Genomic DNA, 18906 nt, shown 5'->3' with positions numbered 1-18906 from the left:
AAACTTCATTTTCTTTTTCTTGTCATTTGCATGCCATTCCATAATCAGTCCTCGTAGATTTTATTTGCTTATTTGAATGCTAAATGGATTCCTCTTTGATCAATTGAAGAATATTGTGAAAAAGGTCTAAAGTATTGACTGATTTTCCATCAGGGATTCCAAATTTTGTACGAAAATATTAAGTGTAGTGAACAATGCTTTAGCTAAGACACCAAGGGCTTAGCCTGAGTCTCTAGTGGGACATATGGGTGGCGTGTGACTTACCTACCCAAAAAATTAAAAATACTAAAGTGAAACAGATACAGAAGTTCCTAGGCCTGTATGCCATCTGGCATGGAGGGATTTAAAGCAATGATTTAAGCATGAATTAAGGTTTGGTGATTGCGAATTGAATTCTTGGGCACTCATAGAGGCCAAAGACTGTTGTGGCAAAATAGTAAGTTGCTGGCATGACTTGAAGAGGAGTGTGGTGTCAATCAAGGGAAAGAAGAAGTACAGAGCTGCTGGAATAGTTTGGCTCTCAACTTGTATGAGATAAAATTTTGATGGATTATTATTATTATTTTTATAGCTAGATTAGGTTTAGATTAATTTTATAAATTTAGGATGTACTGCCTTTATTTGTGTCTATCTATAGATGATTTAGTTTCAATTGATGAAACTGAAGAAGGTTTAATTGAAAAGCCAGAATTCTGGAGACTTTTATAATGACAAGGTTTTAAGGTAGTAAACTGAATGCAGTGGATGTGCTTAATACAGATTAAGGTTGAGTCATGTTTGAATTTGATGGGCTTGAGGTATCTAACAGTGATAAGTTTTAGTTCCTTAGATCATTTTTCCAGTTGATATTGTTAAAACGGAGATGTACTTCCTGTTATCATCATCAAATTTCTGTTAGAAGGATTGCACCTCTCAAATAATTATGGACGGTTCACACTGACACTGTGATGCAGAATGTTGGCTGCTAATGGAAGATGTTGACATCATAGATTAAGAAAAAATGTTGCCAAGATGGATGAGTGAAATCACTAAAAAAGTTAATCTAGCAATGAGTGACTTTAAGCACATTTGTCTGTGTAACCCTTAAGAGTACATGTCATGATTCAGATATTCCAATTATTGTGATTGTGGAGGATAGAGAGTGGAATGATATGATTCTCATTTTATGGATTCATCTACATATCTAATCAGGCTATTCTTGATTATTTCAAGAAAACTAAATCTGTACTTGATTCAGTTGATTGCAATCTAAGTAATATTTTCTGAATTATTGGTTTCTGTTGACCTTTTATGTTACGATGCTCAGTTTATGAACCTCTGGGAAAAAGACAAGGCCAAATGAATTGTTTAAACATAAATTTTAGAAGTTCAGAGCGCAAATGGTGAAGTGTGGGTTTGCACAAGTTGAAGTTTGTTGATGAGGTGCAGTTGAAATAAGGTTCATGAAGGGACACGTGTAGGATTGCTGAATCCAGAGAGTTGTAATAAGCTTTGATTTTTTATAACTAAAATGGAGTCGAAGAACTGGTCTGATGTTTCCTGTTGCAAGTTGTTAATTCACAGGTTAGGGAATGATCTATTCTTTTTATGAGGTAAAATTTGAAAAAACTGACGCCGTTTGGATACTGGAAAGTCGAAAGCTTGGCAGCTGATTTTTTACTGGACTAAGATCAGTCTGGTTGAGGTTAAATTTGGGGACTTTTGGTTACTTTTGGACGTGGAAAGCATTGGATGTATAAAGAGGTTTAAAATATATATCATAATTTGGCAAGTTGTTTTTTAGTGGAATTTTTTGGTTTTAATAGTGTTGGCACTTTTCGTAGTTTTGAAGGTGGAAAGCATTGTGAGGTAATAAATGTTAAAAATAAACAACATAATTTGACTTTTTTCCCTTTTGGGCCAATAATCTAGATTGGCATTGAGAGAATCTCAAATGAATGGATTTGAGAGAATTATATGTGTGGACTCTAAATAACAAGGTGTAAGGAGTTATTTAAAATCCACGCCGACAAGAATTCAAGTTACTCAATGATTGTAATATAACTTGAATCATGATGCTCATACGGTGTCCATTCAATTGTTCAGATAAACTTACGGTTTAGATTACAAACAAACCTAAGCATTGCATTTATTTACTTGTAGCATACAAACTTAAATTTACATTATCATGCTTGACAAACCAAACTTTAATTCTGGTTTTGGCTTTGATGTGTATTTTGTTTTTCCTTTTGAGTAAGTTATCAGTTTTCCCTCTCTATTTACTGTTGAGGATGCTTCCTCTTGATTGATGGTTTTTATGCTGGCCCAACAAAATTTGATTTAGTAGGAAAAAAAATATATATATGTCCGAACTTTTATTGCAAGCAACACACATTGCTACTTGATTAACTCTTAACTTTTATTTTAAGCAATGTCATGGTCCTTATAGATGGAGATGTTACATAGAAATATTACAAGCATGATCTTACATATCAGTATAGTGGAGGCATGTAATCTTTCTTTACTTTATGCACAAAGAACTCCAAGGTCATTGGTGATTATAAAGTAGGGAATTTCCTTTTTCTAATAAGTGTTCTTTTATTTTGCTGAACTTTTGTATGCTCAAAACGAAAACCTCTTTGTTGTTGTGCCTTGTAAAGCCAGACTCAGGTGAGCCCTCCAAAGATATTTACCAAAGGTCGTGAAACCAAAAGAATGTCAATCATAGCACAAAAGAAAGTGATAGGCTATAGATATCAATATGGAAGAAATAATTGATTGCCCTCTTTGTCTTTACACCATTTTTGTTTTTCCTTGTGATTTAGAAGTTGGCTCTTAAAGTTGGTAAAGATAACTTTGCACAGTATATTCTTATGAATGGATTTAGATGTAAAGTCATGTCAAAGCCATTGCAAGTCATAAAGAATTTTGGCATGGAGGAAACAGTGAGGTAGGAGTTTAAATCTTATCTTTTATTTCACGCCCAATATATATATATATATATATATATATATATATATATATATATATCCTTTGAATTGTTGACAGTAGTTGATTATTTGGTTTCCCTAAAACTTGATCCCATAATTGAGACACCTTCATTACTGATTCGAAGAGGCTTATTTTTCAAATGAAACATCCCAAGGAATAGCAACAAATTGTGCTTTTGCTAGTGCATTTTCTGATGAATGGCCAGTGTTAATTTTCAACGGATTTTGTGGCACTAATTTTCAGCAGGTTCTTTCTCTCTCTCTGTCTCTCTTTATGTGTGTGTATAGGATAAATTGAACTGCTTGTGTATATCGAATTTGGATCATCTCTTGTGCACTGGACGATTTAGTGTACTGAACAGGGCGGAGATCACCCCATAAGGGGTTTTGACTCCACCGGTAGTGCACTAGAGAGTATTCGGGTTCGTGTTATCTTAATAGATTCGGGTCTGTGTTTTTCATTAGGGTTTAGATTTGAGTCTAGAGAGGACACCTGCCTATGTTCTAGTAACTTTTTTTATAGTGCTCTCTGTTTGTAAGGAGTTAACACAAATGTCAGAATCAGTATTTAGTCTTAGGGCTGATCAATCTAACATCTTTCACTTCAGAATATGTTATGTTTAACATCTTTTTTGGAACTCTGGCTTAGACTTGTACTTGTTCTCCATAATTTTTTGGTCGATGATCGAGACAATTGATATCGTTGTGGAGGAGAGCATTACCAAAGTATGTCTAGTGTCCATCTCGTCTGGCTATCTGAAGATAGACATAACTTTTGGTCATATTTTGTACAGTGTGACTGTTCTGAACTCTATCCTGTTTTCTCGAATTTGTGTGTTCAAACTTTTACAATTTTACTTTTACCTGTAAGAATTAATGCATGCTTTTCTTTTCTTTATTTTGTGCCTATACTAAATCCGCTCGATGTTTTTATTATTCTCATTGCCAAACAAAGGAATAGGGTTGCGTTAAGCAGCTTGATTCCCAATACGAAAGTAGTTTGGTAAAAGTATTGGTTGTGGTTGATGTATTTTGCACCTATATTTGATCTTTGGTTTTTTTTTTTTCAGTAATTCACCCAACATGAATTGGAAGTGGAAGCTAGGCCTTTCCGAATGAGACCCAACTAAGTAAAAAGCTGATTGAATGAACAGGAATTGAATAGTATTGAAACAGAGACATCCAAATCCACTAGTTTCATTAGGTCTTGGACTTTAATTCTCATAAAATTTATAACCATATATCATCACATATGGTTAATCAAAAGGCTGCAAGTAGGGTCTACTTCAGGTGTGTGTGTTGGGGAAAAGAAAAAAGTGCCTGCTCCAGTGGCCACAGTCATATTTCAGCAGACCTCCAGCACCATTCTCGAGCATTCGAACCCTGTTCCGGATTGTGTTGTCACCCTAGGAGTAACACACACACAAACATACACTATATGTAAGGGACATAATATTAATATTAAAATTAAATTTAAATTTAAAAAAATAAGATAAATTACACTTATCTTTCTCCAATTCTGTTAATATTTCACATAGATCATCTTTTAGTTTTATAATTTCACTTACTTCCTATAAGTTTTGTGATTTATGTAATAGATTCTTTCCGCAGTTAGGGTACCTAACAAAGACAAATATAATCTCTGCTAATGTGAAAAGCTAAAAAATAAATAGAAGGTCAATTTTGCCCTTCTAATATCTGAAATTGTTATGATAAACGCAACGAACCCAAGTTGAATCAAGAATCATAACAAAAAAGTAAACACGCCACACAAAGAATATAAAAATTTACACATGATTCAGTAACAGCTTACGTCTACGATTGGGATTCGACAAAAATTTTCACTATATAAAATCGAAAATTATAAGTTTTCAGTTCCTTACTCTGTTTCTGTTCGAATTTCAGAATTTCTCTCTCACTTCTTTCCAAATCTTAAGCGCTTTTTATATATCGGTTTACAAGAGAATAATTAGGGTCCATAACCCATGAGCAAAAAATGGGTCAAATTTTTTTCTCTGGAGCAAATCCCCAAACTCATCCAACGAGTCGTCGGGTTATATTCGCATACCAAATTTAAACCACAATATTACAGAAATGACAACAAACATTTTATAGTCAAAATAAAAAAATTATTCACTACCGTTGCCAAGTTTGACGGGGCATAATTATGAAACCAACAGACGGTTTATGGTATTGACAACCCTCGAGGGAAGGGAAGTAAGTGGAATTTACACAAAATATATATATAAGACTGGCTTTCCAAATAAGTCAACAATCATTCAATCTAGTGATCTGATCATCCCCATCCACTACTTCGTACTCAAAAGCTACCATTTTGGAGCCCACTTCACCAGTTCAAGTAAACTAAGTCACACGTGCTCTTCAAAAGCACACTCTTTTTAACACTACATGCTTCATCATGAGGCACTACTGAGACTAAACCAGAAATGTTTTGGCTTTCAATTGCATCATTGTGGATAGTAAAAGTTGTAGGAAAAAAAAAAAAAAACTAATTAATCCTATTGGCCTCTACGTTTGAATAAGGGCAAAATTGAACAGTAGATTAACCCCCTTTATTGTGAGACTTTAATTGAAACTAATTTCAACGTGTGTATCCGAAAATTAGGTAACCAAGAAAATGTTAAAGGGCCTGTTTGGATCAATTTTATGAGAACTGAATCAGAAATTGTATACAAATCTACCCGACAATTTTTGAACCAAACGTGCCCTAAATTACCGGACATTCCTTCCCCAAATTCATCTAACAATGCCGGATTCGTCGGACCCATTGCCAACACTGAGTCACACTAGCATGAAGGACAATGTACTTCCCCCAGCTTTTCTTTGTGCTCCCCTAAGATGAAGAACACAAACTGTTTCTAGTGGTTCAATGTGTACCACACTAACACTCAAATCAACTACAATGGGAAAAAGATTTTTACAGCTTTTGAGATGATGAGTAAGGTATATTAAAAGAAACTTGTTTGTTTTGCGCCTATTTTTATTTTTTATCATCGACAAAAAACTCACGCACATCACTCCCGCACCCACTTTGTTGTGTTATTAAAACAAGAAAACAAAAAAATGTTTTTATATATACAATGCCCATTCTTTAAATAAGTGTCAAACCACCTTCATTTGTCAGACAAAGTAGAAAGTTATATGCATTGATAGATAAGTCATTACATTCTCTGCATTGAAAAAAAAAAAAAAGAGCACAGCCCAGTGGGCTTTTAAAACATTGCCTCACAGCACAAAATCAAGTAAAGGCATCATAAGATCAGACTCTCCCCAAAAAGCAAACGAACAACAAAATAGGATTCCCAAAAACTACAACATTACCCCCACACATTTTTAACCAATTCCCTGTACCCTCTAAACATATCAGTACTCTCTTTCTCTTTTTTTCCAAACATATCATCCATGTTACCATGTTCTCATTCTAAGTAGTAAAACTCTATAATTGACGACATTGTCACACTTGAGCAGACCAGAACGTGTAGAGTGGTGGACCCCACACACACTCATTTCTCTAGTCGGCTGTAGCAATGTCGGCAATGGTAGCATTCCTTCTCTACAAAACATCATCCAGGCGATTACTCTCGCTTACCAAGAACTCCTTTTTCTCTTCATCATTCTCAATTTTCTCCATCTCAAATCCAGTAAGCTTCTTAGCCTTCAAAGCTTCACCTTCCCAGTCCGTACACCCCAACACAGCATAGAGAATGGACACTGCGCAAGCCGCTTGAGCCGACAAGAGCCCGAACCACAGCCCACTGAAGCCAACTTTGAACCAGAATGCTAAGCCTACGGCTACCGGGGTGCCCACGAAGTAAAACGAGCCAAGGTTGATCCGGGCACCAATGGCTGGCCTAGCCGTGCCACGGAGGATGCCACAGCCGGTTGTTTGTGGACAGTTTCCGAGCTCACACAACCCCATGAGTGGCATAACTGATGCAACCAAGGCTGTGACCATGCCATCTGATGTGAAAAGATCAGCCCATGTCTCCCTAAAAATCACAGTCCACACCACATTGATCAACCCCATCACAAATGCACAGCCCAATGCAACCATTGCAGCTAGCTTGGCCTTGTATGGCTTCCCAGCCCCAAGCTCATTCCCAACCTACACCACATACAGAAATGGCTATGAAATAAAATTCTTTATCATAAACAAGAAACAAGATCAGGAATGCTTTGAATAATCGCATGAGAACTGTCCACTATTAAATGGGGTGTAGGTATAGTCTGAACCACCTATTTACCGTTCGTGACAAAGTCAAGTAATTCCTACGGTCATTACATGATTCAGAAATGGTTATATATACGCAATTTTACTTTACCTCCAAATACATACGAAGGATTAAAAACAAAATATAACATAGGAGTAATTGTTAAAAAAATACAAAATCTTATGAAAATCAACATATATTTGATCAAAGGGACAATCACATGATGGACTAAGGAGGAGACACTTTATTGGACTTTTATAGTATTGTGGGCATGAAAAGGAGGATGATAAAGCCATTTGTTTCACTTGTGTTGGTTAAGAAGTTTGGTGATGTACCAATGGGAATGAATGAGTGCTTGGCCATAAAAAGGAGAACATTGAAAAGGGGATGCAGACGAGAGGGTACACTTGTCCCATACTAGACTTGTTTAATCACATTACATTTGTGATCTGATAGGGTGTGCTACAAGTGGGAAGTGTGATGCAATCAAGTAACAGATTACATCAAAAGCATATAATATTCAAGCATTGTCCTCACTACCAGCCCCATCATGCACAAAAGAAAAAGAAAAAAAGAATTTTAAACATCACACACTATGTGTTTTATAAATGTTGGGAATTATTATTCTTTGTTGAAAATTGAAACCTCAGTTTGTGTTGGTGCAATGCAACTTTATGAGATATGTGACAACCATGAAACTGACCTTATTTTCCAAATTTTGATCAAAATTAAAAAAATTAATTAAATAAACCAAATGTGAAATTGACATTTTCTTAAAACACAAGATGCATAGTCTTTTTGTTTTCCAAAAATTCACAATCCAAAATATAGAAGATTTTGTATCTAATTTCAGCTCTATAAGAGCAATGCCATACAATCAAAATCTATAATTTTAAAAAATAAAATAAGGAGGACAATCACTATGATTCAAAAGAGGAATGACAGTTGAGTGTTCGAGACCTATTAGGAACAATATAGTATACATATTTGTGCTTTTGCTTGAACTATCAAAAAAGAAAAGAAAAGAAAAAAAAAAAAAAAAAACCTTCAAAGGTCAGTACGGAATAATAGCAAAGTGGTACCGTGAGCTAAGGGTGACAAGAACCCTCATGGAAGGGTAAAATAGAACATAAAATCGCAAGTAAACCCCCAAGCTGTGGGAGGAGCTTAGGGCTCAGACCCTATGGGAGCCATAGGGAAAGCGAGTCAACAAGGCCCGGTTGACTCAGAACATGGTTGTAAAGATCAATAATGAGTGGACTCGGGGCAGCCAACTCAGTGAGTTGAGACAACACAAATTTTAAGAAACGTAACACATACATACCATATCTGCTGATGAGAAAATGAAAAGTAGTTTGTTTGTATAGAAACCTACTCTGGCAGAGACGCAGCCAGCCAAAGCCATTGGAACAGTGTACATGAGACTAGTTGTCTGTATCAGTATCCCAGTGGCGGCCACAGCCAGTCTTGGATTCGGCAGGTACCCGGCAAGGACGGTCACGATCTCATACCACCACCACTCCAAACAGATCCCCAAACAGCTCGGCAGAGCCAGCCTCATCAGTGGTCCCACCCCACCACACACCTCCCCAATCCCCGCCGTCCATCTCCACTCCCACCTCCCGTACACATACACGTACCCGGCCATCAGCACCACCATGTGCAGGTTCGTCACCACCGAAGCCACCGCCACCCCCTTCACCCCCAACCCCATCACCACCACCATCGCGTAATTTAACGGTACGTGGAACAACACCGCAACGAAACTCGAGTACATCATTGGCTTTGTCACCCCCTGTGACCGTAGATAGACCCGCAATGGTTGCAACAAGGTGTTTGTTAAAAGGTCTGGGAGAGAGTAGATGCAGTACGTCGCGGCCATTGATGTGATCTCTCTGTCTTGGCCCATCGACACCATGATGGTCTCCAGGTTGATCCAGAGGAGGCTGATGGGGATGATGGCGAGGAGGAGGATCAAGATCATGCGTTGCAGAGAGAGCGACAGTAGGTCCCAGTTCTTGCTACCGTAGGCTTGGCTGCACACTGGCTCGAGCCCTGAGGCTAGACCCACAAGAACAGAGTAGCCGGTGATGTTGGTGAACCCAATCGATAGGGCTCCGCCGGCGAGCTCTAAGCTGCCGAGTCGGCCCAGGAAGAGGACTGACACCACCGCTCGAACGTAGACCAAACAGTTCATTGCTGTTATAGGCAAAGCCATACTCCATAGCTCTTTGAGCTCTTCAAGAACCTAACAAAACAGAGACAATATATATATATATATATATATATATATATATATATTAAACATTCATATTTAGATATGTATATGTAGAGAAAGAGAAAGAGAAGGGTCGGCTTATATACCTGGGAAGCAGAGGGGAGTTTGTGGGAATAGAAATCAGGGTTTTTATCTGCCATTGTTGAAGCTTGAGAAATGGGTTCTTGAGAAACCTCTCAAAACGGCATGTAAGATTGTAATCTCTGCGAAAATTGAATCAGACAAAGAAAAAATAAAAACCCATTTCTAGAAAAAGTGAATAAAACCGAACCCAGATTTCTATTTTCTATATGGTTCTCATTTTTCTCAGTAGTAATAGCAAGAACGAAGAAGAGAAATTCAAGAAATTAACCCACCATGTGTTTCTCTCTTTATATGTCAGTTTCTGCAGATTTGGGTTGGTGAAGTAAAGGCTAAAAATGGTGAAGAAGCATTGATTATGAGAAACAGAAGATATCCGTTTCAGAGGATTGTGGGTTTGTGTAAATTGAAAAGACAGAGAAGGAAAGGTTAGGACAGAGTAGGTATTAAGTTGTATGCATACTCTATATTGTAGGGTTGTGTAGTTTGTAGTCTGACGATATTTATAACAGAGAGGGTCGAGAAAAGTAAGGAACTTGTTAATGGCGGCGACTGTGACCTGGGTTTATATTTATATTTATATTTATATATAGAAATAGAGCTGCTGCTGCAACAGAGCAGAGCAGCGAGGACAGATGAAAATCATAATTTTTTTTTTTTTTTTTTTTTTTTTTTTTTTTTGGGGGGGGGGGGGGTGGGGAAGGAGAGGAAAATTGGAGAGAAAAGAAGGGAAGATTTTTCAACTTCTTAAACACCTTGGGATTCATGAAAAAAAAAAAAACACCTCTGGATTCAAAATTTTAATATGTAATAATTATTTATTGAGAACTGATAAATCAAAGATTCGAGGATTTTTTTTTTTTGTTTTTTTATGTTGGTATGCTTTCATTTTTGTGAAAAACAAAAGCAGTGATTCTGCTTTGCAAGTCATGAAAAATAGTCCCATACGGTACAACTTAAAAACGAAGATGACTTCATGTAGCATCAAATTAGTATTTTTAAAAATATAAAAAAGTTGGCAACTTGTTTTTATTTTTTATTTTTAATTCTTATAACAATTGGGAGATCAAAACATGATTAACAAATGCAAATTTTGCCGCTTATTTTCATTTTTTTAAATGGCTGCATAAAAATTGAAAATGACAATATTACCAAACAGGCATTGATTTTTGTTTGTGATTCCAATAAATAGTGTCCCAAGAATTCTTGTCAGCATCAAATATGAATAGTCTCTCCTTATATATATATCAATGAATGACACATCACTAAGTAACAACAACAAATCATATTCTTTGGGATAAACTGCAAAAAAAAATCTTTTGAGCTACGTCAAAATTGTCCGAATTTACAAATAGTTTATTTGAAATATATTTTGTGCATTATATCTCTTAAATTATTACATTTTATTATAAAATGTCACAATGCTTATACTATTTTTCATTGAATGATCATAATATTATTTCTTTTTGAATTGCACTTAATTTTTTTTTTTTTAATTAAAATAAATTATGTACATACTATATTGATGATATATTTCCAATAATTTTGCATAAATTTATTTTTAATTTTTAAAATTAATTATTTAAATAAAAAAATTAATTAGAAAATTATATAACAATTTAAGTAATTTCTTATTTTTTTTCATGAGTATATTGCATGAAATATGAAGGTATTTTTTATTTAAATAATTTATTAAATTTCCTAAATATATTGTATGAAAAAAAAAAAAGGTATATTGTATGGTAAAAAATTTTAAACGGGGTATAATAAGTTTTATTATAAATAGTAAAGTTTTAAAAATAAGTTAATCATATTAGAAAATAATAATTACAAATCTGTTTCTTTTTAATGATAAATTGATACTAATAATAAAATTAAGATAAATGGTATAATTAATATTTAGAGAAGAGAAAAGATAATAAAATAATTTAATAAGAAATAAAAATTTTAAAGATAAATGGTAATATAGCTTTTTGTGATGAGTTTGTTCCGAATTACAATAGATTAATAGTTCAAAAGGCAAATTTATAATTTAGGAGACTTATTTGCAAAAGAAAAATAGTTCAAGCGGTTTGTTTTTGCACTTTACCCAATTCTTTATTCTTTTTATTTTATCTTGATAATTAACTTAGAGTATTTGTTTGTTCTTGAAGACATGAGTTTTCTACTTTAAAAAGGAGGAGATACAGATAAGTTATAATAAATTAGTAATTGAGATTTTCATTAAATTAAGTAACATAATTATTCTCCAAAAAAAAAAAAAAAATTATATAGACCATGGATAATAAATAGTTATACTTAAATAAGAATAATAATTGAGATTTTCATTAAATTAAGTAATATAATTATTCCCAAAAAAAAAAAAAAAAAAAATTATATAGATCATGAGTAATAAATAGTTATACATAAATAAAAATAATAATTAAGTTATCACCCGGCACTAAAAACGTGCAACTTCACGTGATCAAGAATACTCTCTTAACAACTTGAAGAAGTACCGTGTTTGAGTAATTATGTCTCAGCATACATATTAATTTCGAAAATATATAGCACTACTCCTCCTGTCCAAACAAAGTAAAATAAGTTCCACAATAAATATCTATCTTGAAGAATTACTATTTAAGAAATTTAATTTTATGTGTTTCCTTATTGGGTGTTTAACAATAACAATTCACCTTAAAATTGGCTAACTCCACTATCTACGGTGACCTCGTAATCTTGCAATAAGATGTCCTTCGTACCATTTAAACTTTGAGCACAAAATAACTTGCACAACATCATCACATTGTTTATATACAAATGTTAAATTATAAAGAATAAAATAAAATAAAAAAATTGATTCAATTTTTTTAAAAATAAAATCATACACGCAGATCAAATAAAAGGGATCAATTGAAATAAATTTAATCAAATAACAGAGAAGAGAAAAAGTTAACCAGAGCATGTGATGTTCTTAAATGAATATCAAAATTCAGCTTAAAAAAAAAAAAATTGATACATTTTTTAAATTTCTAATTACGGCATATGATGAGACTTATATCTCAACATTCATCAAATTTGGAGAACGTATCAGGGTTCAAGTTTAGAACATAAAGTCATGATAATTATATAAATATGTCTTACTTTTCTTGGAAAAATGTGTCATTTTTTTAATTTATTTTAAGGGTAAATCACAAATACACCTTGGTGACTCTATGGGCGGACCGGTGTGTGTGAGTATGTGTAGGTGGTATTAATAAGCCATCACATTGAACGAGTTACAGGTGCACAATCCTATATCATCTGGTGTGGATAGGGAAGTGTTATATGTAAATTCAATACCCTTGTATGACACAACACGTTTTAAAGTTATGTTGATTGTGAATCCACTAAAACTCTGTAGTTAAGCCTGCATAACAGGGAATAGTACCTGGATAAGTGACCAAAAGCGAACACTATTGTGTTTGAACAGGGTGAGAGTCGTTACATACACATTTGGTCTATTGTTTGCATCTTTTGGATATGTGGCCGTTAAAGTCCATAATTACAACAAACAAAGGGTTACAAATTTTCAAATTACCATTTTTTATCTTCATCTTTTTTTTGGTTAAGAATACCATTTTTCTAATTTAATTTATTATTTTTTTTCGGATATTCCATATATATATACTCAATGATTAAAATCATAAATTTATCTTTTACTTTCAAAATCGTGCATAAAACTCTAGTAGAACCAAAAAAAAAAAACCAATAGAATTAAAATAAATTAAAAAAAAAAAACTTATTAAGTTACCCCTAAACACATGACCGACCCGTTAAATGAATTTTGAAATGTCAAATTTAACCTTAGTATTTAATATTAAATTAAAAGGTATAATTATTATTTTAATATTATTATTTAATGTTAGTTGGGATCTCACTAAAGATTGATGACCCATTACTTGCCCCATTATTATTTTTTTAATTTTGAAATAATAATTATAGTTTTTAATTTAATATTAAATAGTAACGTCAAATTTGATATTTTACAACCTATTTAACGGGTCGGTCAGGGGTTTGAAGGTAACTTGATAAATTTTGTTAGTTTAATTTTTTTTTTTTTTTTAATTCTACTTAGAGTTTTATGCACGATTTTGATACTTAGGGTAATGTTATGATTTAACCCTGTACCCAAGTAAAAAGTACCTGTAGATTTTCCAAATTACAATAGTCTAAATTAATGTGACCTTTTTGAAAAATTCAGAACAAATGTATATTATAAAAAGTCAAATCAAAAGTAATGCCATTTTAATTTTTTAACCTTTTAATTTGAAAGATGAGAAAGTATCACCACTCCAACCCTAGCTAGTAAAATGTTTTTTTGTTTTCTGAACCTTGCTGGTAAAGTATTTGCAAACTATTGAAGTTTATTCCAATTCGATGTGAATACATTCAATAAAGGAGATGTGAAATACATTAAAATGTTAGTAAAATTTATATAAATGATGTCTCGATTTTGTGTAACAGGATTGTTATATGATCAAATATTAAATAGTTAAAGAGAGTATAATTTAAATATTTAATTTTTATTACATTATTGAGGAAAATGATAAATTTGACAATGTATTTGTTATGGACAATAAATAATGAGACCTGCTACTTGGCCCGACAAATGAAAACCTACTATTTCACGAAATCTAGGCAAAAGAGCAAAAAACACCTCTAAACTATACCATTGTTGCATAATGCCCCCCTGAACTAATTTTTGAAGCAACTCAGCCCTTTAACTATAAAAATGTTACATATTGCCCCCTTGACAATATTTTTCGGCCACTGCAGGTTAATTTCCGACCAATATAGGGACACAATTCCTAATTGACCCCTTACTTATTAATTTATTACAAATCAAAGGTAAATGAATCCGAAGATAAAATCCGTTTGAAATTGATCAACAACAATGATCAATTTCAGGAAACAAGTGGGGGGACAGCTGAAGTGCCTAAGAGATTCTTGGTCATCTTACTGATTGTTTTCCGTACCAAAATCAAGGCAAGGTTAAGGGCTAAAGGGGACTATGAAATAACAAAGCAATTCTTCAGTTTCTTCATCATCAATTCCTCCTACAGATAAGACAATAAAGCATTAAATAGGTTGGTTGTAGGGTGCCAAATACGGTGTTTGTTATATCACCACTTCCCATCACTTGACTTTCCAGTTAGGAAGCCTGTTTTATTTTCTTACTTGCACAACCGGGGTGAACTTTTTGCCTTAGATATGGTCTTTTCGCCTCAAGAGAGGATCTGCCTAAAGGAAGACGATGAAGGAAAATATAAAATCTGAGGGTATTATCGAAATTTTACACCTATAATATTTTACATTTTTTATAATAAATTAATAAATAAGGGGTAAATTAATAATCGTGTCCCTCTGTTGGTCGGAAATTTGCTTCCGGTGGCCTGAAAAGGTTGTCAAGGAATATGCAACGTTTTTATAGTTGAAGAACTGAGTTGCTCCAAAAAATAGTTTAGGGGAGCAATATGCAACAATGGTATAGTTTAGGGCTGTTTTTTGCTCTTTTGCCCCTAATTTATGTGGCTACTCATGTGTCAAATATACTGAGACCCATTTTAAAATATAAGGTAATTGACTATTTGAAAAGTTGTAATTCCTTTTCTAGGTTTATCTTTATAATGTTACCAATTTTTCCTATTTTCTATTCTCGTGAATTTATTTTATTTTTCTGGATTATTTTAATCCTTACCTCGTTTTGCGTGGCAAGCGGGCCTCTAGGGGCGTTTTGGTCATTTGTCGAGCCGAGAGTTATAGAAATTTATTTTTAATCATTTTAAGTCAATTGGAAGCGATGGTATTATTTTTAGAATTTTTTAGAAGTTGGGACAATTTCTGGATTCGGGATTTTCTTCCGATTTTGTCATTTTAAGTAAAGGGCATAATGGACCTTTCTCACATATATGTATACATCTATATCTATATATTAGAGATAGATATTTGTGGGGTAAGAATGGCATTTCATTGAAAGAGGAGGGGCATTGGAGTAACTTAGCTTGAATTGGAAATCACCCAAAAGTTGACACTTGGCACAACCTTGGCCATGGAAGATACAAGGCAAGCTACAATAACCCTTTCCTCCCCCATTTTCAGTAAGCACACCCCCTCTCTCTATCACTTTCTCTATCTCTATCTTTATTCATACACATAAACACATGTATAACTTCCATGGAAAAAGCTTAGATTTTGAGAGTTTAAGGTAAATTTTGAAGGAGAGGAAGAATGGAGGCTGGAGAGCTTGGCATGAGCTTCAAATTGAGGCCAATCTTGCTAAGGTTTGGAGAGTTCCGAAAATTGGTTTAGCCTTGGGGGTTTTTGTATTTGATGAGGTAAGGGTTCCTAATTTTCAATTTATTTGATTTTGGTGAATTATCTTCCATTAATGGTTGTAAAATATGCTTAATTTGTGTGTATTCTTGTATATGTGGCATGTAGTTATGTGTTAATTGTTATTTGAGGAGGAAGTATGCCTTAAATGATCATAGTCAATGTCTTATGTAATTGTGTTGCCGTAGATGTAGTGAGAAACATGATACGTGTATTTGATGATTTCTTTCAATTATGTCTATGGATAGAAATTCAAATGAATGAAAAATTATGATATGTGAGAAGCATGGTGCATTCATACATTTTCATTGGGCATGAAATGGGGGGAAAATTGTTTTAAAAAGGAAAGGGAATTGTTTTCAGAAATGGGGAGTAACATTGCATGACATGGCATTTCATTGGAGCATTATGTGTATTGAGTTGTCGGATACCTTGCATTCCTATTTTTAATGTTATACTTGTTTTACATGCTTCCCGAAATATAATCCCGCTCTCTTGCTTTTTATTCTATATGTGGTTCACGGGGTCATAAGAAGTGCATCTTAGGTACTTCCTACTGAGCGTTTAGCTCACCCCATTATTTAACATTTTTCAGGACTCGGGAAGGAAGTAGTGGACACCGAACCATCACGAGCTTAAGGAGGATTAGAAATCAAAAATTTTTTTTTTTTATTTTGTCACTTTTGTGTATTTGGATCCATTCTTTTGTAAAGTCCCCATCCGTAGGAAAATGTATTCATTTTTGCAAACCATGGTTATGTATTGTAACTATAACACTTAGTAGCATTTTGATGGAAAGTTGAGACTATGTAATTACTTTGTGATGGATGGGAAATGAAGTTATAGTTTGACCAGATATAGAAGCCATTTAATTATATAATGTCATGCTCTATTGCCGTGAATTCGAAATTTGATTTCATAATAGGTCTAGTATATTTGACTCTCAGCTAGCACAGTTGGAGACCATTCCAGAGGGTTCAGGGGTATGAAGCCTTGTTTCGACAGGCTGAATTTCACTATCAGCCGACCGAAACCCCAGGTTCGTCCTACCGAACCCCCTTCACCAGCCGACCGACAGGTCATATTTACAAATTGTGATGACCTTGTGGGCGGCTGTGTCATGGGCGGGTGCGAGATACTGGCAGGCTACCACACTAGCGAGCTACGGGTGCACAATCCCACATCGCCTGGGTATGGGAACGGTGAAGTGCTTATATGTAGGTGTGTCGCTCCAATTGATATGAGGCCTTTTGGGGTAAAGCCTAAGAGCAAAACCGTGCGGGTTCAGGGTCAAAGCAGACAATATCATTCCATGTGGTGGAGTGGGTCATTATAAATGGTATCAGAGCCTGACCCAGCCGAAAGTGTGCCGACAAGGACGTCGGGCCTCCAAGGGTGTGGTTGTGATGACCCTGTAGGCGGCTGTGTCCTGGGCGGGTGCGAGACACTGGCAGGCTATCACACTGGCGAGTTACGGGTGCACAATCCCACATCGCCTGGGTATAAGAATGGTGAAGTGCTTATATGTAGGTGTGTCGCTCTAATTGGTATGAGGCCTTTTGGGGTAAAGTCTAAGAACAAAACCGTACTGGCTTAGGCCCAAAACGAATAATATCATATCATATGGTGGAGTGGGTCATTACACAAAGTCCCAAGAGCATGTTAATTTGAAAACCGTTTCAGCCGGCCAACCATGGGCTATCAGCCGGCTGACCTTTCCCTTTTGATCTATTCACTTGACTACGTTGCAAAACTATATTCTTGGAGCATTTTGGACCTTGAACTGACTCATATGTCACGTATTGACGTAGGAAATGCCAGTGTTGTCCTTAGTTGACCTCGGATTCTGTTAAAGAACCGGTTAACGGCTTAGACCCATGGGTTCGGGTTGTTACAAAATTGGTATCAGAGCTTTAGGTTCAAAAATCTAAGGACGACAGGTAGGGTTGACCCAGGTTAAATCAGAGTTGGGTTTAACGGTATTGCATACTTGTATGACTATTGCCTGTTTAGTTTTAAAGCATGATTAATTGCTATGTGCCTGCATATAATTTGATTTTTATGATTCATGAACTAATGAATGAAATCAAGCATGCTAAATGATAATGTGTCTGCTGTTATTAAGTTTATTCGTTTAGTGAATATGAACGCATGCTTAATTGTTAATTCTTTATCATTGATGAAAGCATGTTTAGTTGACTACGTGTTTAATTGTTAAGTGTCTATTATTATTAAAAGCATGGTATACAGGTTCTTATTACAAGTAGTTGAGCATGATAGTATGATCCTGTTTCAGGACGTAGTTACATGCTTAGGTTCATGTTGTGGTCGTTTATCCACTAAGGAGTGGATGTATGCATGACTTGACGGGTTCGAGTGTTTGGGACAGTGTTGTATGTTGAGTTGCGAAAGGTTTTGACCCACTTAAGTGAGGGGCTTGATCACTTTTATGTTCTGAATGTTTAGTTCTTATCGAACGGATAGTGTAAACACCGTAGCTCGTGGATTGAGCTACTTTATATATTCTTGTTTTGATCGTTTAGTTGTCTTTGTAGAATCATGTTTGAGGACGACGTAGAGAGATGGATCCGAAAGAAGTTGGACAGCAAGCAGGTGAAGGGTTATCCCAACTAGACAGGGTTTCAATGGGACAGGGCCGAGATAGAGAGGTGGATGATGATCCACAAGTACCGGAGGACGAAGTTCTAGTAGCAAGGGCAAGGGCTGTAGCCTCAGCTTTTCAGAATTTAGCGAGTACCACAGCTCCTCAAGTGGTACCACGACCGGATATTCAGCCACAGGAGACAGAGATGGAACGAAACCTTAAGTACCTGTTCCAGTTTAACAAACTCATGAAAGTAACATTTGAGGAAGGTCCAGATTCGTTGGTAGCGGACGATTGGTTAGATGAAGTTGAAAAGCATTTCAAGACAATAGCAGAGCCCGATGATCGGTTGAAGATCACCTTAGCCACGTATAAGTTTGTTAGCAA

The 18906-nt window shown here is 35.0% G+C and overlaps 1 protein-coding gene across 1 annotated transcript; it reads right to left on the bottom strand.

The window, feature by feature from the left end:
* Positions 1–6168: 6168 nt before the first annotated feature.
* On the bottom strand, positions 6169–10547 carry LOC132274599 (protein DETOXIFICATION 54). Its single transcript, XM_059775916.1, has 4 exons — positions 9836–10547; positions 9566–9682; positions 8577–9449; positions 6169–7095 (listed from the first exon to the last, which is right to left on the bottom strand). The coding sequence occupies exons 2-4, from the start codon at positions 9617–9619 to the stop codon at positions 6544–6546; spliced, it is 1479 nt and encodes a 492-aa protein (XP_059631899.1). The 5' UTR covers positions 9620–9682; positions 9836–10547; the 3' UTR covers positions 6169–6543.
* Positions 10548–18906: the final 8359 nt, after the last annotated feature.

This window comes from Cornus florida, unplaced genomic scaffold (assembly GCF_030987335.1).
Source record: "Cornus florida cultivar Cherokee Brave unplaced genomic scaffold, ASM3098733v1 CherokeeBrave_3.0.0_Hap2_Chr09, whole genome shotgun sequence".
Classification (NCBI taxonomy): domain Eukaryota; kingdom Viridiplantae; phylum Streptophyta; class Magnoliopsida; order Cornales; family Cornaceae; genus Cornus; species Cornus florida.
This window is presented reverse-complemented; position numbering and strand designations above follow the sequence as displayed.

Bases quoted from the DNA above. Each gene is read 5' to 3' on its own strand.
- LOC132274599 (XM_059775916.1), bottom strand. From the start codon at position 9,619: ATGGCAGATAAAAACCCTGATTTCTATTCCCACAAACTCCCCTCTGCT. The intron at 9,450-9,565 runs GTATATAAGCCG...CTGTTTTGTTAG, and splicing joins AACTCCCCTCTGCTTCCCAG to GTTCTTGAAGAGCTCAAAGA. The intron at 7,096-8,576 runs GTAGGTTTCTAT...TATGTGGTGTAG, and splicing joins CTGGCTGCGTCTCTGCCAGA to GTTGGGAATGAGCTTGGGGC.